Source organism: Penicillium canescens (genome assembly GCF_028828765.1).
Source record: "Penicillium canescens strain IBT 15451 chromosome Unknown utg000002l_segment0_segment0, whole genome shotgun sequence".
Classification (NCBI taxonomy): Eukaryota; Fungi; Ascomycota; class Eurotiomycetes; order Eurotiales; family Aspergillaceae; genus Penicillium; species Penicillium canescens.
This window is the reverse complement of record NW_026703964.1, coordinates 2,101,499-2,126,805: the sequence shown is the minus strand read 5'-3', so window position 1 is coordinate 2,126,805 and position 25,307 is coordinate 2,101,499. Positions and strand designations below refer to the sequence as shown.

General features: G+C 50.6%; 13 protein-coding genes across 13 annotated transcripts; 6 read left to right on the top strand and 7 right to left on the bottom strand.

Moving 5' to 3' along the window:
- Nucleotides 1–277: 277 nt before the first annotated feature.
- On the top strand, nt 278–991 carry N7446_002002 (exosome non-catalytic core subunit CSL4; the record flags this gene model as incomplete). The annotated part of the gene is made up of 1 exon (XM_058510751.1): nt 278–991. The coding sequence occupies one exon, from the start codon at nt 278–280 to the stop codon at nt 989–991; it is 714 nt and encodes a 237-aa protein (XP_058376287.1).
- Nucleotides 992–1,884: 893 nt separating this feature from the next.
- Nucleotides 1,885–5,459, bottom strand: N7446_002001 (GTPase RIA1; the record flags this gene model as incomplete). The annotated part of the gene is made up of 6 exons (XM_058510750.1): nt 1,885–2,264; nt 2,337–2,650; nt 2,719–4,248; nt 4,302–5,242; nt 5,322–5,342; nt 5,397–5,459. The coding sequence occupies 6 exons, from the start codon at nt 5,457–5,459 to the stop codon at nt 1,885–1,887; spliced, it is 3,249 nt and encodes a 1,082-aa protein (XP_058376286.1).
- A 361-nt stretch (nt 5,460–5,820) lies between these two features.
- On the bottom strand, nt 5,821–6,347 carry N7446_002000 (DUF4604 domain-containing protein; the record flags this gene model as incomplete). The annotated part of the gene is made up of 2 exons (XM_058510749.1): nt 5,821–6,272; nt 6,320–6,347. 2 exons carry the CDS (start codon nt 6,345–6,347, stop codon nt 5,821–5,823), a joined length of 480 nt encoding a protein of 159 aa, XP_058376285.1.
- A 280-nt stretch (nt 6,348–6,627) lies between these two features.
- On the top strand, nt 6,628–8,292 carry N7446_001999 (WD repeat PRP19 family protein; the record flags this gene model as incomplete). Its single annotated transcript, XM_058510748.1, has 5 exons — nt 6,628–6,640; nt 6,713–6,757; nt 6,809–7,250; nt 7,304–7,767; nt 7,826–8,292. The coding sequence occupies 5 exons, from the start codon at nt 6,628–6,630 to the stop codon at nt 8,290–8,292; spliced, it is 1,431 nt and encodes a 476-aa protein (XP_058376284.1).
- Nucleotides 8,293–8,654: 362 nt separating this feature from the next.
- On the top strand, nt 8,655–9,926 carry N7446_001998 (putative RING finger domain protein; the record flags this gene model as incomplete). Its single annotated transcript, XM_058510747.1, has 3 exons — nt 8,655–8,825; nt 8,907–9,722; nt 9,780–9,926. The coding sequence occupies 3 exons, from the start codon at nt 8,655–8,657 to the stop codon at nt 9,924–9,926; spliced, it is 1,134 nt and encodes a 377-aa protein (XP_058376283.1).
- Nucleotides 9,927–10,512: 586 nt separating this feature from the next.
- On the bottom strand, nt 10,513–11,053 carry N7446_001997 (mitochondrial 54S ribosomal protein mL43; the record flags this gene model as incomplete). The annotated part of the gene is made up of 3 exons (XM_058510746.1): nt 10,513–10,804; nt 10,874–10,956; nt 11,015–11,053. 3 exons carry the CDS (start codon nt 11,051–11,053, stop codon nt 10,513–10,515), a joined length of 414 nt encoding a protein of 137 aa, XP_058376282.1.
- A 480-nt stretch (nt 11,054–11,533) lies between these two features.
- Nucleotides 11,534–12,737, top strand: N7446_001996 (snRNP70 family protein; the record flags this gene model as incomplete). The annotated part of the gene is made up of 4 exons (XM_058510745.1): nt 11,534–11,543; nt 11,613–11,740; nt 11,802–11,898; nt 11,998–12,737. The coding sequence occupies 4 exons, from the start codon at nt 11,534–11,536 to the stop codon at nt 12,735–12,737; spliced, it is 975 nt and encodes a 324-aa protein (XP_058376281.1).
- An 854-nt stretch (nt 12,738–13,591) lies between these two features.
- On the bottom strand, nt 13,592–14,478 carry N7446_001995 (ribosome assembly factor MRT4; the record flags this gene model as incomplete). Its single annotated transcript, XM_058510744.1, has 2 exons — nt 13,592–14,138; nt 14,285–14,478. The coding sequence occupies 2 exons, from the start codon at nt 14,476–14,478 to the stop codon at nt 13,592–13,594; spliced, it is 741 nt and encodes a 246-aa protein (XP_058376280.1).
- Nucleotides 14,479–14,736: 258 nt separating this feature from the next.
- On the top strand, nt 14,737–16,275 carry N7446_001994 (mitochondrial distribution and morphology protein 10; the record flags this gene model as incomplete). Its single annotated transcript, XM_058510743.1, has 2 exons — nt 14,737–14,833; nt 14,906–16,275. The coding sequence occupies 2 exons, from the start codon at nt 14,737–14,739 to the stop codon at nt 16,273–16,275; spliced, it is 1,467 nt and encodes a 488-aa protein (XP_058376279.1).
- A 228-nt stretch (nt 16,276–16,503) lies between these two features.
- N7446_001993 (triose-phosphate isomerase TPI1) lies at nt 16,504–17,658 on the bottom strand (the record flags this gene model as incomplete). Its single annotated transcript, XM_058510742.1, has 6 exons — nt 16,504–16,532; nt 16,591–16,805; nt 16,870–16,982; nt 17,093–17,167; nt 17,253–17,532; nt 17,621–17,658. The coding sequence occupies 6 exons, from the start codon at nt 17,656–17,658 to the stop codon at nt 16,504–16,506; spliced, it is 750 nt and encodes a 249-aa protein (XP_058376278.1).
- A 604-nt stretch (nt 17,659–18,262) lies between these two features.
- N7446_001992 (uncharacterized protein) lies at nt 18,263–19,510 on the bottom strand (the record flags this gene model as incomplete). Its single annotated transcript, XM_058510741.1, has 1 exon — nt 18,263–19,510. One exon carries the CDS (start codon nt 19,508–19,510, stop codon nt 18,263–18,265), a length of 1,248 nt encoding a protein of 415 aa, XP_058376277.1.
- A 1,084-nt stretch (nt 19,511–20,594) lies between these two features.
- On the bottom strand, nt 20,595–21,504 carry N7446_001991 (ESCRT-III subunit protein DID4; the record flags this gene model as incomplete). The annotated part of the gene is made up of 5 exons (XM_058510740.1): nt 20,595–20,732; nt 20,783–21,043; nt 21,106–21,166; nt 21,229–21,443; nt 21,499–21,504. The coding sequence occupies 5 exons, from the start codon at nt 21,502–21,504 to the stop codon at nt 20,595–20,597; spliced, it is 681 nt and encodes a 226-aa protein (XP_058376276.1).
- A 187-nt stretch (nt 21,505–21,691) lies between these two features.
- N7446_001990 (mitofusin) lies at nt 21,692–25,306 on the top strand. Its single transcript, XM_058510739.1, has 4 exons — nt 21,692–22,049; nt 22,124–22,172; nt 22,233–24,280; nt 24,335–25,306. Exons 1-4 carry the CDS (start codon nt 21,740–21,742, stop codon nt 24,694–24,696), a joined length of 2,769 nt encoding a protein of 922 aa, XP_058376275.1. The 5' UTR covers nt 21,692–21,739; the 3' UTR covers nt 24,697–25,306.
- Nucleotide 25,307: the final 1 nt, after the last annotated feature.

The window sequence follows — 25,307 nt, the reverse complement described above, 5'->3', positions numbered from 1 at the left end:
CTCTTTTTTTGTTTCTTACATGTCCATCGTATTTCTGGGCCGGTGCCCCTGTCCTTCCTATTCCGCATACACCGTGTATTCGTGCTAGATATGGGCTCTATAAATTAATTGCCTGCGAGACGGAATTGGTTTCAATTCATAGTCCAAATATCGTAGTTAAGTGGGTATTGATAGCTGCGGACAAACCTACTCCCGGGCCGAGTGGGAGCTCCCCAAAAAAATCACCGATCCTCTCTCCAACTCCAGACCTCCCCTCAACATCAACTACACCTTAACAATGGCTTCTCTCCCACCCATCGCCATCCCCGGGCAACGCCTCGGTCCCGTTTCTGCATACTCAGCCGGACCAGGCACGCACATCCAACAATCCTTCATCTACGCCTCCATCGCCGGACCGGTAGTCTCAGACACAGCTCAACCAAAGACCCACACGAAACCAACCCTCAGAGTCTCCCGAACTCTACCTACAAAGAACACACCCGCCGCAGCAGCAGCGCCAACCACCAAACCCCGCTACAATACCCTCCCAGCAGTCGATTCAATCGTCCTGGCACGAGTAACCCGCGTGCAAAAGCGTCAAGCAACAGTCTCAATCCTAGTTGTGACAGAAGACACAACACAAGATCCAAACCGCACACCCTCCGACAACGACAACGTCGCTGCTATCCTCACCCACGCCGCCAACCCAGAGAACCACAGCAACACCGACGAACTGCGGTTCCAAGCGTTAATCCGGAAGGAGGACGTGCGCGCTGTCGAGAAGGATCGCGTGGTTATGGATGAGATGTTCCGTGTTGGTGATATTGTTCGTGGCTCGGTGATCTCGCTCGGTGACCAGACTTTCTTCTATCTTACTACCGCGCGCAATGATCTTGGTGTTGTTATGGCGCGCAGTGAGGCCGGCAATATGATGTTCCCCGTTAGCTGGAAGGAGATGAGGGATCCGGTTAGTGGAACTGGGGAGTTGAGGAAGGTTGCTAGGCCTTTTTGAGGGCATTGGGTTTGGAATTCGAATTTAAACTTCGATTGCGGCGGCTTTGGCTTGAGCTGCCCTTTCTGTCTGCTTTTCGCTGCTGAGAAATGACTACTGCCTGCAACACCCAAGCAGACTTCGTCCTGATCTGTCTAGATGCCCTGGGCAGTCTGATTTACCCATGAGAGCATCTGCTCCTCGCATGCTCCAGAACCAATGGATATCGAGGAGACTACTCTTCGAGAGACACCTCTGCGAGCAACGTTGTTCAAGCTCAGATGCTTGTTCTATGCTCTCAAGCGAGGCATCTAATCAAACCCCAACAAGGTCTAGGAGCTCAAGGTCACCTGTTCCTTGAGCTGACTCGGACACACCCCCTTGTACAGGATATTGATATCAATAACGATTTCAAAATGAAGATACCCCGCGGACTCATGATTTCAGAATACAATGCAAACCGTTTCCGCCAATTTTCTCTCCTCGCCCCTTCACCGAAAGTAACTAACATCATGGCAACCCTGCTTCCTTTGCCCAGTAGTAGATCTTACTATCCTCCTTAGTATACACAGCCGAGACCTGATCCATGTTGGGCTGTGTTTGTCAAAAGAAGGAGATTGAAGTTCATCATTCGAAGAATACGCAGATGGCTCCCACCATCTGTGATGCTCCTAGTTTCTTGTCTCGTGTCTAGATCTACCCGGTGAGACTTGACAGAGGGCTTGTCGGAGTGACATATATCTCTTAAGATACTGCTAGATGGCCACCAGATATAAAATGCCAATATCAACCATGTCAACTACCAACATCATACTCACAATTCAAATACCATAAAATGAGAATGAAAAGCAACATACAGTACAATGCAATAAATATCGATTTTATACCCATCTTCCCAAATCAACATCAACAATCTACTTCTTCAAAGTCTTCTGCTTCTCAGCATCAATCAGCTTCCTCCCCTGAACAACAAGACCCTTCCGAGTCCTCACAGCATCCATATACCGCTTAGCAACGTTCTCCCGATCAGCAAGCTCACCCAGATCCTCAAGTTCCTCCTCAGTAGCAGGAACCCAGAACGGATCCTCATCAAGCGCTTCAAAGCCTGCAAAGATAAGTTGCGGCTGCGCGACGCCGGATGTACGTTTGCGGATTTCTTCGGCGAATCCGAAGGATTCTGCTACTGGCAGCAGGGCCAGGATTGTGAAGAACGGTGTTCCTTCTTTCATTACTTCTGAGAGGATTCGGCCTCGGCGGCGGGTTATTACGCCATAGACGCGCCCGAGGACTTCGGCTTTTGGTGGGGTTGAGTGTTAGTTTGGGGGTTAAGTGTATGGGTTACGGATTGGAAATGAGGAAGGCTTACTGGTTGCTTGGATCTCGCAGCTGTACATTGCGAGCATGATCCGAGGACTCCAGTCTAGGAATCCGGCAGAGATCCCTTCGCGGACGAGTCGGATTGCTTCGCCTGTTAGGCGCCCCATATCTAGCTCGTCGTTGCTGTTGGCTTGGACAGATAGGTCTTCTAGGAAGACGGCGGCGCCTTGCATTGGTTCCTGGCATAGGGGACCTTGACCTGTTGCCAGTTGGAAGGCGTAGGCGATCTTGTCGTTGAAGTCGCGGACTAGGAGGGCTTGCTGGTTGTCACCGGCGATTTGTTGCTTGGGGTCGTCGATCAGGCTGGGAAGAGGGTTTGTTAGATTTGGACCAATGGTAGACATGGCGGGTTTGCTTCTTGGTGCACTTACAATTTCTCACAGGTGTTGACTGCTGTTGCGTCGACTAGAATGTTAGGGCCGACTCTGCGAGGTCCGAATGCTGTGATCCGGTCGACGACGTTCTTCCATAGCTCCTTGTCTTCTTTGGCTTCGTCGTTGAATACCTTCTCTAGTCCCTCGCGGAACTTTTGCTTGGAGAGAATAGTGCCCTCGTGCGACTCGCCGGAGCCATCGACAGCGGCTGACTCTTGCGCTTCGACTGCAGCCTCGGTATCAGCCTTGCCCTCAGCTTCAGAGCGCTTCTCCAACTGAAGTTGCTTGATAGTTCCGACATTCTTGCTCAAGTATTCTGTGACGGCTTCAGGCATAGGTACAACACGCAGACGAAGCGTCATCTGCTTGGAAGCGGAAACCGACAAGACACCTCCACGGCCAAGCTCGGGGTTCTTAGGTGCGGCCATCTCAGGACCGTAAACGATGGTCTCCCGGTAAGGGACGATAGCCTCACCAGTTTGGATCTCGCAGCGGGCGAACCGCTCTCGGAGATCTGTCACGCAACGCTCCAGATGCAGTTCGCCTGCAGTGAGAATAACGTGTTCACCACTGGGAAGCTGCTCGTACTGGGCACAGGGATCACTTTGTTCAAGCAGGCGCAGGCCAGTAACCATTTTACCGAGATCGGCTGGGTTGACAGGCTCCAACGCAACACGAACGATGGGCGGAGTGTTGAGCGACACTCCGGCCAAGTTGATACTTCCATCCAGTCGGCTGCAGAGCGTGCCAGTCTTGAGCACGTACCCGGCAAGGCCACCAATACCGAAGACAACACCGGCTGGCACAGACTGGAGGGGTTCAAGGGCTCGACCCATGAGCAGGTACAAGTCTGTGACAGTCACCTTTTTCGGCTCGGGACTTGCATGCGGGTTGGCTGGTGAGAACTTGGGCGGCAGTACGTAGATTTCATCTCCGACAGAGATGGTTCCTGAGTAAAGGCGGGCAAAGCCAATAAGATGGTCTGGGTCCTCCTTCTCCTCTGGTTCCTCCGGCTCGTCAGTTGTCTCGGTGATCAACGAGGTATTTTGGAAAATTGTAGTCATGCGCTCGAACTCATCGGTTTGTTTCTCCTTGGCCTCCGCCTGCATCTTCGCAATCTCCTCGCGCTTGCGACGAGCGATTTCAAGGGCTTCGTCAGCAGTCATGGCACCTCCGCTTCGCTTTTTGCTTGACATAAGCTCGCTTTCGGGGATTGCGACCATTTTGCTGACGTATGCTACGACGGGCTCCTCGGGGCCTGTCTTGAAATCGACCATGGCGTTTTTGATATCATTGCTGATGAATTCTGAGCCAGGTGATGCTTTGATCATTTCTGGCAGTCGGGCAGCCTGTGCAGCCGGCGGACTTGGGAGGTATTCAATGACGGACACAAGCAAAGCAGTGGATAGAGGCAACCACTGGGAGAACAACGTAGTCATTATGTTCTTGGGGTCACGAGAGCGCAAAACATATGGTGGGATGTTGATGTTTAGAGATTTGGTGATCTTTTCTAGCAGGACTGGGTCTCTATTCACAGTGAGTATTGATACAATAAGAAGATTACGAGGCTATCAACTTACCCTTTGCCCTTTCCGCCGCCCGTGGTGGCTTCATATGCTGCCCAGATGCTATCAAGCACCAATTGAACGAACATTGGCTTTAATGCTCTGCCCTTCAAGTGCTTTTGGCCCAAAACACGTTTGGTTTTGGGGTCCAGGTAATAATCACCCCAGAGGACCTTCTCCAAGACAGTTCGTTTGATTCCGAGCTTCTTCTCGTAGATGGCAGCGAATTGCCTAATGGTGAAAGCCCAGCCATCAACAGCACTGCAGAAGATGACGTTATTCTTCTCGGGGGCAAAGTAGAGATCCTCATCGTCGCGCTCCTCAAATTCTGTCGCCTCCGTAATGCTTTGAGCGGCGTCTTCATCTGCCGATTGCTTTTTGCGGTCTTGATCTCGAGTGGCAGAAGTATTGATGCGATCTTCCATACGCTCACGCCACTGTAAATCGTCTTCCATGCGCTCACCTTGGTAGAAGCTACCAATAACGGCATTAACTTGTTCAAGCAGTCGACTAAGATGGGAAAATGCCTCGGCGGGGCTCATCATCAATTCCGTGATCAGACGATCCATCTTGTTGATAACAAGGATTGGCTTGAGCTGCTCAACCCAGGTTTGGCGCAGCACAGTCACAGTCTGACTGCACACGCCCTCGACTGCATCAACGAGAACAACAGCACCATCACAAAGACGCGACGCCGTTGAGACCTCACTGCTGAAATCGATATGTCCCGGTGAATCGATCAAATTGATCAGATACTCTTTGGGCACCGGTGCTGCGTCTGGCGCTGGGCGACGGAGCATTGAGAAGAACAATGAGATGGCTGAAGATTCCATTGTGATGCCTCGCAGCTGCTCATCTGGGCGAGAGTCCAGGTAGCGGATCTTGCCCGCTAGCTTAGGTGAAATAATGCCATTGGTGGCTATAAGACTATCTGTCAACGATGTCTTTCCATGGTCCTAAACGACAAAAAGACGACTGTGAGTATTTCGAGAACATGCCCGTACACGATTTTGTTATTTGGACGCCTTTACTTACGACGTGGGCCAAAATGCAAATCTGGTTGGAGTTAGTATAAAGCCTGACATCAGAGTGGGATGGAGGGGCACGCACATTTCTTATGTCTTCGGGCTTCCGTTGCAGGCGGACTAGCTGGTCGACATTAACCACAGGCATCTTGACTGAGTCTGTCCAAGTGCTGAATGTTTGGAGAGGAAGAGCCGGGAAGGCGACTGGATCCGAAGAAAAAAAGTTGCTGATAAATGGAGACAGTATGTGATGGACCAGGTCTGCCACAAGTATTTAATTTACAAGGCGACAGTATTAGATAAAAGTAACTCTATATTTACATCAGCTCGAATATTCTCGCTATTACTCTGTGGTCGGCCTAATAAGCTGTTTGGCGACCTATGACGCTATGCAACCAATGTTGCGTTGACTCACTATGAGTCTTCGAAGGCATGCGCTGAGTCCACCATGCGTCGGCGGCCTTCAATCTGCTAAGTGAAAGATCTTGTATGTATTTCCCGTTTGGATTTCACTCCTCATCGAAGGAGAGCTTGATTTTCTTGGGCTTCTTTGCCTTCTTGGTGGCCGCCTTGGGTTGAGCTTCTTCAGTCTCGATCTTCTTGTCTTCGCTCTCTGTCCTTTCTTCGCCCACGACTTTAGCCTGCTTTCGTTTCCTCTGACCTCCAATCTCAGTCAGATTGCTCTGTTTGCTGGTAGGTTCTGCTTTGTCGTCGTCCCCTGCGGGTTTGTCCTTCGGGGTATTCTTGTCCTCTTCTGTTTGGCCGGTCTCGCGCACCAGGGTCTTGTATTCCTCCTTGGAGATCACTTCATTGCTTTCTTCGTCGACATAGGTGGGTTCATCGTCATCGTCATCTTTGTTGACCTTGAGTCTGGTCGCTCGTACGGCCGGCCGTTCTAAGCGACCGGTGTTGCTGCCATATTGGCCCCGAAGCTTTTGGAGGAATGCGGGCTCCTTCGCATCTAGATAATATATTAGAAAGGCCTACTAGAACATTTGAGCGACGTACCATATTCAAACTTGGGGTTCTTAGACATGGTGGGATGTAGTCAACGTTTGCAGCGGTTAATCTGTAGCGGTTTTCTGAAGCTTTCTGCTCCCTTCAGCCGATTCAGTAAATCATTAGCAAATATACATTCCGACAAAAATATATAGAATATATAGATCTCACAAAGAAGAGAAGAGTCCAAGTTGCGAGTCGAGCACCGTTAACAGCTCTAGGCGCTAAACCCAAATGGGACACATAGAAAAGTCCCGAAGGAGCCTGCTCGCGTCAAGTCCTCACCAACCACCTTTTTGAACCCACCCCAATTAACCATGCTTTGTGCTAGTGAGTGGTCTATGATCCATTTCCCTTGTGTTGTCATAATTGAACCAATTCGCTAATTGAGATTCATCGCAGTCTCTGGAGAGGCACCTCAAGTTCCCGTCGTCTCTTCCAAGAGCGGTAAGTTCTTCGAATCGCCTTGCGCGCACACCACATCTGATAATTAAACAGGCAGCGTTTTTGAAAAGCGTCTTATTGAGGCATACATTGCCGAACATGGCAAAGATCCCGTGAACGGCGAAGAACTCAGCACCGACGACCTGGTCGATGTCAAGTCGCAGCGCGTTGTCCGGCCCCGACCTCCCACCCTTACCTCCATCCCGTCTCTCCTCAGTGTCTTCCAGGAGGAATGGGACGCTCTCGCTCTTGAAACATATACTCTACAGCAAAACCTGGCACAGACGAGGCGCGAGCTTAGCTCCGCGCTCTATCAGCATGATGCCGCAGTGCGAGTGATCGCGCGGTTGACAAAGGAGAGAGACGATGCCCGCGAGGCACTTTCGAACATATCCGTCGGCGCTACTAGGTCCGCGGGCGCTGGTGATGCTATGCAGGTCGACTCTACAGGCTTGCCCCAGGCGGTGCTGGAACGGGTTGAGAACACACAGGCAGCGTACGTGGACTCAATGGTTCCATCCTATGTGATCTCAGCTAACATATCTACAGGCTTTCTAAGACTCGGCGCAAGCGTGCAGTCCCCGAGGGCTGGGCGTCAGCTGAGGCTATTTCCACATTCAAGCCAACTGAGTCCTCCGACCCCCTTTACCCCGGTGGCCGCGCTCTGTCTGTCAACTCGACCGGTGATTTGGCTCTTATTGGTGGTGTTGATGGTGTGGTTGGTGTCTACTCCCTTTCTCAGAAGAGTGTGGTGCAGACTTTGAAGACAGATGGTCCCGTCACCGATGTGACTTGGGCCGGCGACAAGGCAGTTGTTGGATCGTCAACCGGGTCTGTTAAGGTCTTTGAGAATGGGGCTGAAGTCGCTAGCTTCAACTCTCACGCTGGCGAGGTTACAGGTGTGACTGTGCATGCTACTGGTGATATTGTTGCCTCTGTCGGTGTTGACAAGAGCTATGTCCTCTACGACCTGGCTACCAACACCGTGGCTTCCCAAATCTTCACTGACGCAGGTAAGCATTTGTCCTGCAAACCTTTATATCGAAATAGAATGCTAACGGTTTGGTTTAGCTTTGTTGTCTGTCAACTTCCACCCAGATGGCCATTTGATCGCCGCTGGTGGTGCAGATGGACAAGTCAAGATCTTCGACGTTAAGACCGGTGCCGCAGCCGCAAACTACGCGATGTCAGGCCCAGTCAAGTGTTTGTTCTTCTCTGAGAATGGTACTTTCCTGGCCGCGGTGGCCGACAAATCTACTACGGTCTCGATCTGGGATCTGCGCAGCTCCAAGGAAACCAAGGTATTGGAGACTGGCAGCCAGATCAGCTCTATCTTCTGGGATTACACTGGTCAATATCTCTTGACTGGTGGACCCAGCGGAGTCACCGTCCAGCAATTTACCAAGGCTTCCAAGGCGTGGTCAGAGCCCTTGCGGAGCGCTGTTCCTGCTACTTCTGTGGCGTGGGGATCAGCTGCTCAGAGCATTGTAGCATTGAATGAGGCGGGCGCAGTCACAGTGTTGGCGGCACAGTCATGATCGGGAAAATAGTGTGTAATTTAAAGCTGGTTATCTTTGAATCCTCAAATGGTGTTTTGTTTCCAATTTCCTGCAGTCTTTATTACGAAAAGAAGAACAAAAGTCAGGTAACCTCCAGACAAGCTTGTGCTGGCACCCGTGAGACATGAGGCCGTTGCCGAAACAGAGTGACATACGATCACTCAATCAGATCAGTACTGAATGAGATGAACACTCCTTTCGCCTGATAACTCATAACTTTATTGCTAATATATAGGTCCCACACCCAGGACCGCGATATATAAATGCCAACTCGCCAGCAGATCTGACGATCTTCCTCGCAACCGCCACTGATATCCCCACCGCCCTATTTAGCCGGCAAAATGAGACCGCCCGGAGACTCGAGCATCGAAACAAAGATGGATGCCATTCAGATGCCGCCACCACCTCGTCTGGGGATACTATATGCTCCTCGTCCCATAACCTTGCCCCGGAGCATAGGATTTGGCATGAGTGGCAGTCCAAGCCTCCCATTTTTGCCTAACGGCCCTAAGGTACGCTTTCATCAGTCTTGAAACGGGCGGGGAAACAGATCAGGCAAGACGCTCTGCTAACATGCATGATCCTTCTTCCAGCGAACGTATCACGAAATGTCCGAAGAATCCGACGGCACTACCCGTGCCGTCTGGGATCAACACTTTCATCCCCCTCGAGATCGTCCTCAGAATCAATCCATCAGCTTGCCACGCTTTCGCGGAGATGGATACGACTACCGGCGTCCGGTCAGATCCTCAAACGACCCAGAGGTAGTTGACTTGACACGTGAATCTGAAAGTCCTCCTCAAAGTCGATCAGTGGACCTCACTTTACCCTCGCCAACCCAACCCCGGACGAGCTTGCGGTTTCCTCAGGATATACTTCATATTCCTCAGACGAATGCGCATGATGTGATCGATGTGGACGCCGAGCCTACCAGCGACCCCGCAGGTGCCTCGTCAAGTAGCCCTGATGTCCAGTTTGTTGGGGCTACCACCAGACCCAGGCCGCTAGAACCCAGACCTTACAACGACATCTGGTCTCACATGAGTCGCCTCTCGGGGAGATCCGAGGCAGCTGAAAGGCGACCAACAAGAAACTGGTACAACAGGAGTCGGTGGGCTGAAGAGGAAGAGTTCCGACCCATGTCTATCGGGGACTTCCTGCCAGTGGGGCTTGACTATGGGCTCACTGGCTTTCCAATAAATCCTTCACTCGACGCTCAGCGCCCTCAGGAAGGGTCCACACGATCATCGTCCCGAGAAGAGTCATACAAATCACCAGAGCCGGCCCCGAAAGGCTTCACTCGAACGATATCGGATTATGATGTGGCCATTTGCCCTAACTGCCATGAGGAGTTGGGTGTTGGAGAAGGATCCAAAGGGCAAATATACGTTTCCAGAAAATGCGGACATGTTCGTATTACCCATTTCATGTTGCAACCGAACATTGAAAAACTAACCATCTTTCAGGTTTACTGTGGCGAATGCGCTGAGAATCGGTCGAAATCAAAGGCGAAAAAGTCAACTTCACAGACCAAGCCATTCTCCAAGTGCCAGATTGCAGGCTGCGAGGTATCTTTGAGCAGTCCAACTGCTTTATTCCATCTCTTCCTCTGATACTCAATGGTTTTTCCCCTCTCTTATTGCTTTTTTGGTTTGCTGCGATCACACATTTGCATGGTGTTAGGGCCAACTCTTATTCCGTCGATACCCAATATGCATGGAACTGGCGGGCGTTTTTTCCTTCAACTTATAACAGGACTATATTTTTTTCAGATGGGACTTTGATCTTCATCAGCCACGCATGGACTTATGTTTCTATCAAATATTTCTTTGTCTATTAGCAATTCTACCTAGCAAACTTACTGTCTTGCATGTAAACTTAAGTATTATGTATAGATACTTGACTTGCCTCTTCAAATGTTATATAGAAACAACACTTGGTATATTTCATCGGCACTACACCACGAACCATTCTATGAGGTGACCATTCAAACAGACTAGTAGTCCTCCGATTGATGCAGGCTTGAGTTTGATATGCATAATAGATGGGGTTCAGAACACCATAAGCTTCGAGCAAATAGACAAGAATGAAGAAAATATAAGAGAACCCAGGTCAATAGTACAGTATGTTGCAGTGGGGATACCTGATAGTCACCACCGCTGAAAGGCAACGAACACCATAAACAGAAAACGCTTTGATCTATACGCCACGCAGATCGCCGTGGTATGGAGACCAGATACCACGCACACTCTCGTTCAAACTTGTGACAGGCTTCTTGGTCCGCTTCAACTTCTCTCCACTGGCCTCCTTGAGAAGATTTGCCTTCTTCAGGATCTCGCCGGGCTCCATGTTCCGTACACAGACAGGCTTTTCGCGGCCGTTGATGTAGAGGCCTTTGATGAGGGGGTGCTTTTGTGGTCGGGGAGAGACCCGGATCTCGATCTGAGGGTTTTGGCGGGCGAAAGACTTGAGGTTGTTCTGCAAAAAGGCACTGTGAAGTCCATTGTGTGAGTTTCAAATAACCTGAGATGATAATTCGTGATGTCCAAACGAAACTTACACCATGCCCCTTGAGCTACCTCCCGAATTGCAGAAATGGAAATCAAGGCGTTTGCATTGTAAGATGAAGGCGCCGGCGCCATTCTAGGAGGGTTAGCCGGGTTCTTCAATAGGTTGCATGGAAAAGTCAAAGTCCACATACCTGGGCCGTCGTCGCTGTCCGGATTCCACGCACAGGCATTGTTATCGTCGTCACTTGTTCGTGGTTGATCGATTCGCAGTGGTTCTCGGGGCATTTTCTAGGGCACGTGATTGCGCAGGGCGGTGAGCGTGGGCGCCAATAGCGGCTGCAGCGTCAGCTTACACGCTAAGACCAGCGCGAAGCTCACACTCCTGATCTGAGGCTTTACTCTTCATACTTCAGCTTCACCCCCACACCTGATCTGGTTCTCACCAGGTCTATAGTGAGAATGACTGACAAGCTCCCCCGCCATTGTTGGCGCTGTTCCAACCCCGTCCCCCCCTTCGTTATCTGGCTCCAACCGATCCCGCCCCAGAGGACTGCAAGAAAAGCACCATCTCTGGTGTCGCCCAGTATCTTGCTGAGGCCAAGTCCTACGCTGAAGAGGTCCCATACAATGCGACTGAAAGCTGGCTGCAGCGCAAGGCGCGCCAGGATGCAGAGAAGAAAGAGAACCAGCAAAAGCAACTAACAGAAGGGATGCAAAATTGTATGTTTTCTCTTTCTTGCTCATTGATTCCTATGCCACGATACTAACACAATGTTTTCCCGCTCGCAGTCGATCCCCAAAATGATCCGCATGCTCGTGGCGACCCCTACAAGGTTCTCTTTGTTGCGCGCCTTAGCTATGATGTCAAAGAATCCGACCTGGAGCGAGAGTTCGGCCGCTTTGGCCCCATTGAAAGAGTACGTTTGGTGTGCGGATTTCTTCTTTGGCAATTACAAAGGCTAACATCTCGACTTTCAGATCACCCTTGTCAAGGACACAGTATCAGACAAGAAGAAGAAGAAGCCCCACCAAGGCTATGCATTTATCGTCTACGAGCGCGAGAAGGACATGAAAGGTATCACTGTCACGCCATTCCCTCTGGCACCAAAACCACCCATGTGTTCCATTTTGCGGTAAGATATGTTGCTGACACCAGTTATTTGCCCACTACCAGCGGCCTACAAAGAAACAGATGGCATCCGGATCAAGGACCGACGGGTTTTGGTAGATGTCGAGCGTGGCCGTACTACCAGGGGATGGAAGCCCCGTCGCTTTGGCGGTGGTCTCGGAGGACGTGGCTACACCAAGGCCATGCCAATTCGACCCGGTGGACCTGGATTCAACGCACCATCTGGACCCGGTGGTTTTGGAGGCGGTTTCCGCGGCGGCTTTGGTGGCAGAGGTGGTGGTTTCCGTGGTGGAGGTGGTGGTGGTGGTGGCTTCCGCGGTGGTGGTGACCGCTTCGGTGGCCCTCGTGGTGGTATTGGATATCAAGGTGGACGCAACGGCTTCGGTGGAGGTGGACAAGCACCCCCAAACGCTCCCTCTGGACCCGGTGGTGGACGCAGTGGAGGCTTCCGAGGAGGTTTCGGCGGTGGTGACCGTGGTGGTGGCAGATTTGACCGTGGTGTTACCGGAAGCAACTCAGAGCCCGTCCGACCCCGAGGAGACGGCTATGGAGATCGTGACCGCCGTGATGACCGCGATGATCGTTACAGAGATCGCCGCGATGACCGTATGGGAGACCGAAACGGAGACCGAGGTGGTGGAGACCGTTACCGGGACCGTGATCGTGAGCGCGGCAGCGGCGACAGGTATGGTGGTAGCAGTGGCGGCCGGGAAGACTATGGCCGCAAGCGACACCGTGAGGATGATGCCGGATATGATGACCCTCGCTCCAGGAGAAGATATTAGGTCTTCACTTTTCTCCCTGATCTTCCCTTTATTCTCTTCAGTCCTGATTGACTAGTGGGTATCACTGATCTGCCCAGTTCTATACGTGTTCTTCCGCAAGGGTAAGGGGGGCAAATCAAGACGTTGGCCCATCTCATATCGGATCTACATCATGACGATCACAAAACATCCAATGTTTCCAACTCACGCTGCGATTTCTGCTTCATGCTTGGCTCTGAAGTATCCATTCTCCGTCTCCCTTGTTAGTTCACATGCATACCAGTGAACAGATCAGGTGAACATTCATGAACTGCTTGTATTCCCCGTTTCTATATCTTTGTTTTGCCCGGTGTTCCTCTTCTTCACTTGTGTTTCAATTTTTCTTTTTTTCCACTTTTCTTCCTGGTCCTGATGGGGTTACATTTACTCTCTCCGAGGGTAAGTATTTGTATTTTAGTCGGTCTTCTGCGCGAAACATGAAATATGGAATCAAGTGACGCTCAGGTAAGACCAGGTAAGAACTATGGCATGACAGAAAGCAGGTAACTTGCTAGTTAGATGCAAACCTATGTAATACGACTAGCGATTCTGCACTACAATTTCTGAAGGTTCACGAAAGATAAATAAGTGACTTGTATACTTTTTTTCCGACCTGGTATCCAAATCTTATCATAGGCTCATGATCCAGAAGATGGCCTTCCGGATAAAGACGAGAGAAATAGAGGAATATAACGCAAGTCTTCAAGATATTTGCAAAGGAAGCGCCCTCACCAAACTCCATAAGATGCCCAGCAGAGTTCTTTTTTTTCAGCGACACGGAAGCCGAATGGGAAAGGGAAAGAAGAAAAACGGAAAAATCAAGAAAAAAATCCCATCTATGCATCAACCTCCATGTCACCCTGGCTCTTCAGGATCTTAACCTCCTCACTGCTTCGGGTCCAGTAAGCCTTGAGGTCAACCTTGAACTCGGAAGAAGTAACACCGAACATCTTCATCAGTGTCGTCTGCCGTGAGTCCAATGTCTCGCCCTTGCGGCAAACGGGGTAACCCTCTTGGCCCTCAGTCAACTCAAGCATAACCTTGCCCTTGACAAGGCGGGTGGGGACACCAAGCTTGCGGAGCGCGGGCTCAATGGTGTGGCTGATGGGCTCGTCATCCTCGACTGGAATCTCGCCGGCACGTGCGGTGACCAGGCCGTTGGGAATGGTGAAAGAGCGGGTGGCTTCGGTTCCAGCGCGAGCGAAGTCCTGGGGGCGGAAACTTTCAAAGTAGCCGATCACTGATTCCGGGGTGCGCGAGGTGAACAGAAGTCCGACGGCGCCGGTGAGGTAAGGAGTGAGCTTGTGCACATTGGGGGCTGCTTCGCTCTCGGCGTTCTGGCCGAGAGCCTTGGCCATAACCTTGGTCTTGCCGAAGAAGACACTGCAATGAGGAATGTACGTTAGATTCTTTTTCTTGGGTGGTAGACATGCATATCAACATTTGATATCAGATCCGAGCGCTGGTGTCCTGACGCTTTTTCTAATACGATAATTCATGCAAAGACTGTCTGGGGAGGTTCCGCTTACCGGCTGTCACCGAACTCAGTGCGCACATCCTTCAAATAGGTATTCCGCATGTTATCGACCGCAAAGACGAAAAGATGATCATATTCTTCGATGCATTCCCGGATGTTGGCGTACAGACGGCGGGTCTGCTCCTTGTGATCTTTCTTGGCAGTCTTGGACTCGTGAACGACGCGCGCACGCTTTGAACGAGGCATGATGAATTATGGGAGAATTGGAGAATCAATGAATTCGGACGAGAGGTTGGATGTTTCCCCCACAGACATTTTTTCTTCGCTGATAACCGGATTAACATGGGCCCGGGCTTATCCAACGCTAACCCAAATTGGAAATCAGCTGTGATCCTCAGGGTCAATTCAACTTCCAACTTCAACTCTCCATCCTCCAGCGCTCGCTGTTCTTTGGTCTTGAGTGCGAATGTTTAAATTGTAGCCTACAGGGGCTCAGTTTGTACAATGCTGGATTTCATGGACTACATCCAGCTCTCCTTCGCCGAGGCGACCAACTGGAATCGCGACAATTCGTATTCCTCTCTAACTACCACGGCTCAATGTATGTGACTGGCAGTTGATCCTCCAGGGGTCTGTGGCGTGCTTCGACTGTCAACTAACATATTTGGCGCAGCGATTCTTGATTTCTCAACTCCGGAGCGGTTACGCGTTCATCTTTCCTCGCTATCCACACCTCATTTCGCGACCAGTTATACCCTCGGCACCGTTGGATTACTTGATGGATCAGTATCATATCTCTTCAGCACGGTCCCTTTCAACAACCTCCCAAGTAGAAGCGCATTGATCCCGCTTCGCAAGATCTCCCCAGGCTACCGACAAGTGCAGGCGCCCACAGCCCCGGCGCAAACCTGGGGATGGGACTCCCTATTAGACGGCGTTAGCATCCCCGGGCTCAAGGAAGGGAACCGCAAGGATGGAGAGAGTAATCTAGAAGAAGAAGCCAAGCGCAAAGCAACTTTGCTCTATGCATCTCTGCACCTCCCACCACCAACAACTCTATATGCGCTCTTCCTGCGCAGGATCTCGACCACCATGCAACTGTCATTAGCAGTCTGCTCAACACAAGGACCACCGCTGTCCAATTCAGCACCACAGGCCTCAATGCTCACACAACTATCCCACGACACAGGGAAGTACAGTAACGAGTATCTATTCAGCACAGACAACGCCTTATTCGGCTGGCGCGGACTGTGGAATTTCGGCCCAGACCCTCGATACACACGCGACGATGCGCCACCACCACTATCCCTCTTATCCGCAGGCGCAGAAGCCTACTACTCCCCAGTATCCTCACTAATTGGCATGTCAACGGGTCTCCGCTTCAGCACATTACCCGCAGCCACCGAAGTCCCCGCATCCCCGCGCTCCTCATTATTATCATCAACATCAAAATTCTCACCTACCCCAACACCAATCTCAACATTCCCCTACACACTAACTCTAACCCTAACCCCAGTAACGGGCTCTCTATCAACAACATACTCCCTTCGCGCCTCGCCCAACCTCGCCTTCAGCTCCCGCTTCGGCTTCAACGTCTATAGCTGGGAAAGCGAGATGGTAGCTGGCTGTGAGCTATGGCGCCAAACCAAGAAATCAAAGTCCGACGATGATGACGGCCTCGAATGGGCCCGCCGCAAAATGCGCTTGCATGATATCGGCGCTTCCCTGCCCGGTTCACCGGCCTCCCCGCTCCTGGACGACCCGGCTCGTCCCGAGTCCATCGTCTCTGAGAAGAATGGTGAGGCGGAGGTTAGTGACTCTGTCATTAAACTGCGTGTTGATCAGTCTTGGAATGTGAGGCTGCTCTGGGAGGGTAGGGTTAAGGAGTTGCTTGTGAGTGCCGGTGTCGGGTTAGGCCCGGGTTCGTTTTCTCCGTCGCCTTCTCTTTCGGCTTCGGCGAGCGGGTCGGCCCAGAGTGCAGGCGGGGGTGCTGGGATGTCGTTCTGGCGCGGGGTTGGCGTGTCTGTGTTGTACTCGTCATAGGATGCGCGCTTTTTGCGCGTTTCTGTTTGACTACTGAGGCTATGACTATTTAACCGCTGTCGAAGCGACGACTATGTGTTATCAAGATATACTTCCATCATTGTACATAAGATTCATGACAATATATTTGACATTCCAAGCTTTTAATCTCTACCTGGCTCCTGCATCCCAGAGCTATCTGCTCTGATGTCAGGGTACTATGGGGTATTAATATATTCTGAAATACCCTTAGATGCGGGCGTTGATGATGTCGACGACTATAACGGTTATTAGTATAAACTGTCATTCCACCTTTGGATATAAAGATCAACTTACACGCAGGCTTCAAGCTGGCACCGCCAACAAGGAAACCGTCAACGTCGGGCTGGGTAGCGAGCTCACGGCAGTTCTTCTCGCTGACGGAGCCACCGTAGATGATGCGAACATTGTCAGCAGCCTCAGCGGAAATGGTCTCACTGAGCCACTTGCGGATAGCGGCGTGGACCTCCTGAGCCTGCTCAGTGGTAGCGACCTTGCCGGTACCGATAGCCCTAATATAAAACGTTAGGTATGTTCAAATGCATGCATACAAAAGGGTATGAGGTAAGTTCATACCAGACTGGCTCGTAGGCAATGACGACCTTTTCCCATTGCTCCTTGCTGAGCTCCTTGGCGACAGCGTTGAGCTGGCGGGTGACGACATCGATGGTCTTGTTGGCCTCACGCTCCTGCATAAGAGTCGGGTGTTAGCGGGATGCATTTACAAAAGTAATAGCCGGCATTGTCCCGATGACCCACATCGGGACGAAAATGAGAAAACTGGGTAGAAATGACGTACCTCAAGGGTCTCACCAATGCAGAGGATGACGGAAACACCGCCTTCAACAGCAGCCTTGGTCTTGCGGGCAATGAACTGTTCAGTAGAGGTTAGTTGGGGTGTTTTCCCGTTGGGGGAGATGTGGATAGTTGAGGTTTGGGAGAACTGCGGAGATGCATACCTCGTCGCTCTCCTTAAGGATGACACGGCGCTCGCTGTGGCCGATGACAGCCCAGTTGATCTTGGCATCGCGGAGCTGCTCAACGCTGATCTCACCGGTGAAAGCACCGTTGGGCTTGTCGTAGACGTTCTGGGCAGCAACGCCGATGTTGGGGTTGGCGAGCTCACGGGTCAGAGCGAGGTAGATGGCGGGAGGAGAGATGACGACCTCGGTGGTGGAGTCGAGCTTAGCGGCGTTGAGGTTCTTCACGATGCTGGCGATGCTCTCAGAAACACCGTTCCTGTATAGGGTCAATTGCGCGTTCTTTCGCGGATACAGTGATGATGGAAAGGTATCGACGCGGGGCAGTGAAGCCCGATCTGACGTACATCTTGAAGTTACCACCGACGAAGAATTGGCGAGGCATGATGATGTATGTAGAGGATTGAAAAGATGTAGAAGAAGGATGAAAGAAGTTGATATGGAAAGGAGAGGAGAGTAGAGGTGGGAGGGAAGTAAATTAAATGGAGGGGCACATCTTTTGTTGCCTGAATTATCGGGCAACACTTGAATTCTATGACATAACCGCCGATCTGAGAGTCAAAGCATGCATACATATACATGCAGGTCGGGGAAATGTGGAATAAATGTCCCAAAATTATGGCATTGAGTCTATTTACCTCAAACTTATACTATACATGCTATCTATAAAAGGCTACGTACGCAGTCGGTATCGATCGTATAGATCGTTATACCAAGCGTCTGCCCGGCAAAAATTGATTTGAATGTTGACACGATCATTCAAAATCCCATTCATGTGATTCCCGAAGAAGTAACAATTTGGAAGAGAACAAGAGAACACAGCTCCCCTGTCGAAGACATCTCCTCCAATATCCTAGTTCAGTGACGCGGGACGGCTCGAATCCAGGTGGACCCGAGTAAGTCGAAACAACTGCACCCAAAACGTAGTGCCGCTGACGGGAAGACTAGATAGAAGAAGCCACAAGGGCAAAAAAAAGGGACAAATCAACTTAATCAATCAACTTCTCTCTTCTCCTTGATAGCGCAACGACAAGTGCAGCGACAAACCGGGAAACATCCTTTGCCGATTGACGCTGCTCTAGCTCGAGGGCTTCATAATAAGTTCTTTTGAGTCTCTTTTCTCGATGTCCAATGTTTGGCTTGCGGTTATCAAGCATTTGATCCCGTATTTCATTGTCGTTCATCAGCTGCATTCTGTATCGCCCCCCAGGCATGGATCCGCGTGATCTACCCCTATCAAATCGCTTCGGACCAATGGTCTTTGCCGCAGGTAGTTCGAATTGACTACGAAGAGGAATATTCCTCTCTTGTCTGCGATCAAGGCTGCGACTATTTGGCTCCCCACAGGTGTAGCTGGGTTTGCGGCCACGAGGGCTGCCAGGCTGAGGAATCTCAGCCTGTTGTCTGAGATAAGGTCGCATCGACCGTACCTCTTGATGCCCGTCGCACGTGGATTCTGAGTCGTCAGTCTCGGAGGTCTCGTCAAATTTCTCAAATAGCATCGATCTGGCGTTTGCATCACTGCTGCCATCGGATGACCAGCCCGAACTATGCTCGAAGCTCGTCTCGCTGCTGTTGGCAGGGCTAGGCGCTGGACTCTCCAGTACATTATCGATGGCCGCGCTTGCCTGATTTGGTTTAATGAAGCGGTCTTGCTTTAGTGCCCGGTAACTCGTCTCCAAGCTAGGATCCGAGTGTTTAGTCGCTGAATCCCCGACTTGTGTTCTGGTATACATCTGAGGCTTTGGCATTTTCAGAAGAATGACATTCATGGAGACTGTCTCGTAGTCTCCATAACGAGCATTGGGGGCCTCGGAAGGACGTGAATATTCTTTGGCATAGACAAAACTCCACTCAACGAGTGGATTCCTGCGACGCTGTTCGTCGATCAGTTGGTTGATATGCGCTCGTCTGGTGATCGATGATAGATTTTGGTATTGTTGTGCCGCCGACTTCTTACTTCCCCGTTTCTGTACCAGTTCAAAGAGTTCATGTTGGCTTATATTCATGTCGGTTCGTTCCACACGGGTCCACGTTGCGCTTTGCCCAGGAATGGGGTCCGCTTGGGAGTAAGTGTAACCCTCGTAGGCCGGAAGATTTGGTTCAATCTTTCCTGCAGAGCTTTGAGGAAAGGTGTGAGAGCGGCTGTTGAGTTGTCTTTGTCGACATGGACTTCCAATATTGTTTTGAAGATGATTTGAAGGACTGTTGACAGTATCGCAGTTGGGGATAGTCATTGTCTCTAGATATCGTATGTAGGTTTAAGGCCAGGAAGAGAAGGAAAGACTTAGTCTATTTCAATAGCAGCGGAAATTTGGCAACTATTTATTTGCAGTTGCTCTAGACCTAAGGCTCTTTCCAAGCATGCGGGTCAGCTTGAAAGCTTTACCCGGGTTATCAGCCCTCAGCCCCATCATGGGGGCGAGCCAACTATTGCCTCCAGAGTCTCAAAGCGTAAGTTGCCCGGGTTTTGCTTGGCATTCGTGTTTATTATTTTTTATTATCTTTCGACTCTTTGTCAATTCAATTCGTTGTGGTTTTCTGCCTTCGGTCTTTTGCGGTTAGATGTTGATGCTGTGCCAGGATTTTTGATGCATAGTTCTCGATACGGCCCCAAGGCTTGACCACCCCATCAAGTCTGGTGATCTTATCATGACACGACTAGATAGCAGGCAGCTAAGCGCAGACAGCGCTGGATCGACAACGAGGGATTTTACGGCTTACTGGAGAATCTCCCTACTGCATGGGTGTGTTACCTGCTGAGCTGCACAGAACAATATGATCATCAGGCCTGCAGGGTCTTCTACTTCATGATATGATTTCTAGGCTACTGGGGCATCTGATATGAGGAAGACTGAAAAGATTATATAGGTCTGTTATATACTCTGGGACTGGACTGCCAGCCATGATTTAGTAAATTGAGAGCAAAGTAGAAATACAACTGCAAATAGTCCAAAAAAGCAAAAAGAATAGAGAAGCCTGCAGAAAGGACCAGTGTCCCAAATTATCCAAATTATTGAGAGTGTGACGCTAAATGCTGGAGGCTCCAAATGTCCTTCTTTTCTGATTCGAGGTTAAGTCCAACAACTGCATCGTTGGCAACCTACAAGTCACGCTATATTTAGAACCTGGGGCAATTCACCTATGATTTGAGGATATCTGAGGGAAAAGAATAAGAGATGTAATGGACAGGCAACAAGAATGTTTTCAACGGCATGCTAAGAACAGCAAGGCAACTAAATTCAAGTGAGGCTTGGTCAAAAAGTAATATTCCACCGACGCCTGTCATCAATAGCATAGAATGAGAAAGTCGTAAAGTAATCATCGTCGAAGACTGTCCAGCCTTGCTTGGAGGTCGTCGTCACTCGTATTACCTCCACCTCCACCGCCCCCAATAGCCTGCGCAACCCGCGTCTCGTTTACGGGGGCCTTTTGTATATCCGCTGGTGTTTCACCCAACTTGGAGTATGTTAGCTAAGATTCACCTGTGGATGCTTGGGGAGACAAACCGATTGGTTCAAATCGACACCAATTTCGTCCAGAACTTCCTTCACAATATCTTCCCCTTCCTCTTCTTCGCCTTCCATTCCGGTAGCTTCATCGATCGCATCGTCCATCATCTCTTGCCGTTGGTCCATAACGTCGTTCTCTCGTTCGAATTCCATCGCAATCCGTTGCAGCGCCGGGAGATTCATCTGTCTGTTCATACTACCCAGAAGCATCGTGGCTCCCTTCATGGATTGCATCATCTGTTCATTGCTTCGAACGGTCTGTGAGGTAGCAATAGTCAGCACATGAGATGGAGGGGTAACAGATGAGGCCTCGGTCGTACCTGAATGCGGAGAGAGATGGCCTGTAATTGCGTGCGCATTTGATAGAACTTTTGGATATATCTGTTGTCATTGTCCAATTAGCCATGACGGTTGCGATCAATAAACAGCTCTGGAGAAGCGACCTCCGTGTCCGGACCAAGTCCTTGGCCTGGATCTTGCAGGCTCCGACCTGTCCATTTTTGGCGCTCTTCTTGATATCTTGCACCAACTTCTTTTCTTGGTTCTCCAGCTTCACCCGCTCTCGGTCAAGCTCGCGCTGCGTTCGGTCCAAGGCACGCTGGTGTTTGCGCAGACGCTCCGCGGGCGTCATGCGCTTTCCGAAAGCCCATTCGACGATCTGAGAAGATCTGTGTGAGTATCATGGTCATCATTAAAGAGTTTGAGTAGCTTACATTCATGCTAGCGGGCAAAAGTTAGGTGGAGTTGGTAAGTGGTCGCAGGTACATATACAAACAGACGGAGGCAGTGACATCAAGCGGGATTGTAATATTACCGTTCTGTCACCGGATTACTGGGTCACATGGCCGCTAGTCCTCTTTGGGATCGACGTCATGAAACCTTGGAAATCATCGCATAAGCTAAATCAAAACATCTTTCTCTCTTGGATGGATTTCTTCCACGCGGTATTAAGCCATGAGTCAGGAATATTACCCCGGTGAGGGCTCTTCACGAGCTAGCTCGTCCAGGTTCCCAGGAGAAGAGGAGATCCCTGAAAGGAATCCGTTTTTCCCCCCGCCGACTTATATGACTGTGGGCAACGGTTCGACCTCGGATAGCGCCACAGCCCTGATGACTTCTCTGAACCAAGATTCGGGATATGGAGGCAGCATTGCTGGCGAGAGCATGGAGGAAGATCCGAACGCCGCTTGGCGTGCAGGATTGATGGAGGACAGGCCGACCCCGATACATACACCAACGCGTCCTGGAGAATGGAATCCTGCGGGTAAGTGACTCGAGGAGAGGCATAAGTATCATTCATCCAGAAGCAAGTTGGACTAACGCGTCTCTCGGCTACAGCTGAACATGAGAAGCAAGTGGTTGCTAGTCATGTCTCTCAACTTCTATAGTACGTTGAAACCTTCGCAAACAAATTGGTGAGATGACTAGGCTCACTATCTTTTTACAGCAACTCAAACCGAACCAAGCTTGGTCGCGCGATCTCCCGGACCATCGAGACATTGAGGGAACTCCAGGACATGAACCGCCAATGGCCCGCCCACTATCCTTCCGTACAGAGCACACCCTCTTCCCCCGGAGGCCGACCCCAGCTGCAGCAGACTCACTCGGAGTTCGGAAACGATGACAGCAGACCCAACACCCCGCCTCGACCGGATCTGAGGCGCGCAGCCACTATGGGTAGTGAAAATCTTGGAGAATCCAGTGCCTCGGCCCAACGTCGCGTACCCACCGAGCCCCGATTGATGACACCACAAATTGCGCAGGAGTTTTCTATCTTGAAACTCGATCTAAAGCTTGGTGCTCTCTCGCAGGCCGAGCTGGTGCATTCCTTGGAAAAGGCTTCAATTGCTTCGCTGCTGGACGGCAAGATCAGTCAAAGCATGAAGCATCTCCTATCATTGCGCGACAGAATCGAGGATACTTCAAGTAAGGTTCTGATTACAGGAGACTTGAATGCAGGCAAGTCAACGTTTTGCAATGCTCTCCTGCGTCGCAAGGTGTTACCGGAGGACCAGCAGCCTTGCACTAGCATCTTCTGCGAGGTGCTTGACGCTCGTGAGAACTCCGGTATTGAAGAGGTCCACGCTGTGCACAAAGATACGCCATACAACCGCAATGATGAAAGCAGCTTCGATGTCTATCCTCTCAGTGAACTTGAAAACATTGTCATTGAAAACACGAAGTACATGCAGTGCAAGGTTTACGTAAAGGATGTACGAACCATTGACGAGTCGCTTCTCAACAATGGTGTTGTTGATATTGCTTTGATTGATGCACCCGGTTTGAACTCGGATTCCTTGAAGACCACAGCTGTCTTTGCCCGACAGGAGGAGATCGACGTTGTTGTCTTTGTTGTTTCCGCCGCAAACCACTTCACTCTTTCTGCCAAAGAGTTTATCTTGAATGCTGCGCATGAGAAAGCTTACATTTTCATGGTGGTCAACGGGTTTGACCAAATTCGCGATAAGCAACGCTGTGAGCGCATGATCTTGGATCAGATCGGCAAGCTCAGTCCTCGCACACACAAGGAAGCTGCTGAACTCGTTCATTTCGTTTCGAGTAATGCTATTCCTGTTGCGCCGCCTGTTTCCTCGCAGTCTGGCTCCGGAGGTGGTGACGGCGGTGGCTCTGATCCTCACGATGATGACGATGATAAGAAGGATCCTAAGGGCAAGGGCAAGGAGAAAGAGAAGCTCCAAGACTTTGAGAACCTCGAAGGAGCTCTGCGACGCTTCGTCCTCGAAAAGCGCTCTCGCTCCAAACTTGCGCCTGCCAGGACTTACCTTCTTAATCTCTTGGCTGACCTCTGCTCCCTTGCCACTGTCAACCGTGATGTTGCCCAGTCGGAGCTCAAGCGAGTGACTGATGAATTGGCAGAGCTTGAACCGGCCTATGAAAATGGCAAGAAGAGAAAGGGAGAGCTTGCAGAGGGTGTCAACAGGGCCATTGATGAATCATGCGATGATGTCTACAACCACACTCGTTCCACTTTGACTGACACGATCACGCGCGTCTCTGATGCAGACCTCGGTGTTGAATACCCCGGTCTCTTTTCGGCATTCCAATACGCAGAAGACTTGAAGTTGGCAATGCTCGATCAGATTGCTTCCTCCGTTAGTACCTGCGAGGACTATGCCCGGGAGAAGACGGTTCAAGGTGTCGGTTTCATCCAGAATATTGGCCTCTTGCATATTGGTGAAGACAAGTTCACTCCACTCAACTTCCGCGCGGACGCGATGTTCCGTCGTGGTCGTCGCCACACCTTCGGCCGACAAGTCGACACCGAAGTTGAGCTGTGGGATTTCTTTGATATTGCTGGTCTCTGGGAGCGCCAGGAGAAGATCGCAGGAACCGGTGTTGCAATGACTGCGGTCACTGTTCTTGGTGGCAGGGCATTGGGTGGATTCAGCTGGGTGGACAGTGCCCTGAGTGCTGTCAAGGTCATTGGTCCGAACAACGTGCGCCGACTGTTCCTTCCTAGTATTCTTGCTGCTGGTGAGTTTCCATTCATTTCTCTAACAAATAATGGTTTACTAAACCCTGTACTAGCCGTCCTAACCGCTGCTTATGTGCTCAACTCCATCCCATCCACTCTGCCGCCACGTCTGTCACGAAAGATTGCTGCCACTCTCAATGAGATGGACTATGTCCACTCAAATGCCAACCGAATCTCGACCGAGGTTCGCCGCATGCTGCGCATGCCTGCAGGCAACCTGCAGACCTGTCTTTCTCAGGACATCGAGGATCTCGGCAGACGCAAGCAAGAGGTCACCAAGATCAAGCAGGAAAGCGACGTTGCCACCAAGTACTTTTCCAACCTGTTCCGGGAGAGCAGTGACAATCGTCGGTCCGTCGAGAATCTGGATCTTGATGCTCCTCTGCCTGGCGGAATGGCTGCGGCAATGGAGTAAACCCTTGACTCGCCTTTGTACAACCACTGATGATTCCTACGAACTTTCTTTTCTCCCCTTTCTTTGCCATAAACTGTACGATTTGCATCTCTTGCTTCTCTATTTCCTTCTTTTCGCTTTTGCTTCTGCAGTGTTCCTCTACGCAGGACCTACAGCCGTTCCTGTCTTGGAGTTATCTTTCCTCGTCGACTTTTCTTGTATGTCGCGGCCTGGCGGCGTGCGTCAGAAGAAGTGTGCAGTTTTTATCCAAGATTCCCACCTGAATTGAAATTGCGTTATTTGCGTTGTTTTCCTACAAACCCCCTTTTCCCTTCCATTTTCCACCCAAAGTATCCAGCGCCTATTAGCGGCCTCCGCTATACACGTAGAGTCCGAGAATGCAGTTTACTTGTCCACCCACTCTTGTCATCAGCCTGTCTCATGATAGGGTACTTGTACTTGTCATAAACGAGATGTGCGTATGTTTCAATGCTGAATTAAATTGCATTATCACTGCCAAATTCTAGATATCGCTCGCCCAAACCCATAGATAGTCCAAGAGGGCGCCATTCGCAATGCAATGCCAGGCCATGCTTTCGCCGATAAGGAAAGTGCAGGCAAAAAAAAAAAAA

Bases quoted from the DNA above. Each gene is read 5' to 3' on its own strand.
- N7446_001990 (XM_058510739.1), top strand. From the start codon at position 21,740: ATGAGTCAGGAATATTACCCCGGTGAGGGCTCTTCACGAGCTAGCTCG. The intron at 22,050-22,123 runs GTAAGTGACTCG...TCTCGGCTACAG, and splicing joins TGGAGAATGGAATCCTGCGG to CTGAACATGAGAAGCAAGTG. The intron at 22,173-22,232 runs GTACGTTGAAAC...ATCTTTTTACAG, and splicing joins CATGTCTCTCAACTTCTATA to CAACTCAAACCGAACCAAGC.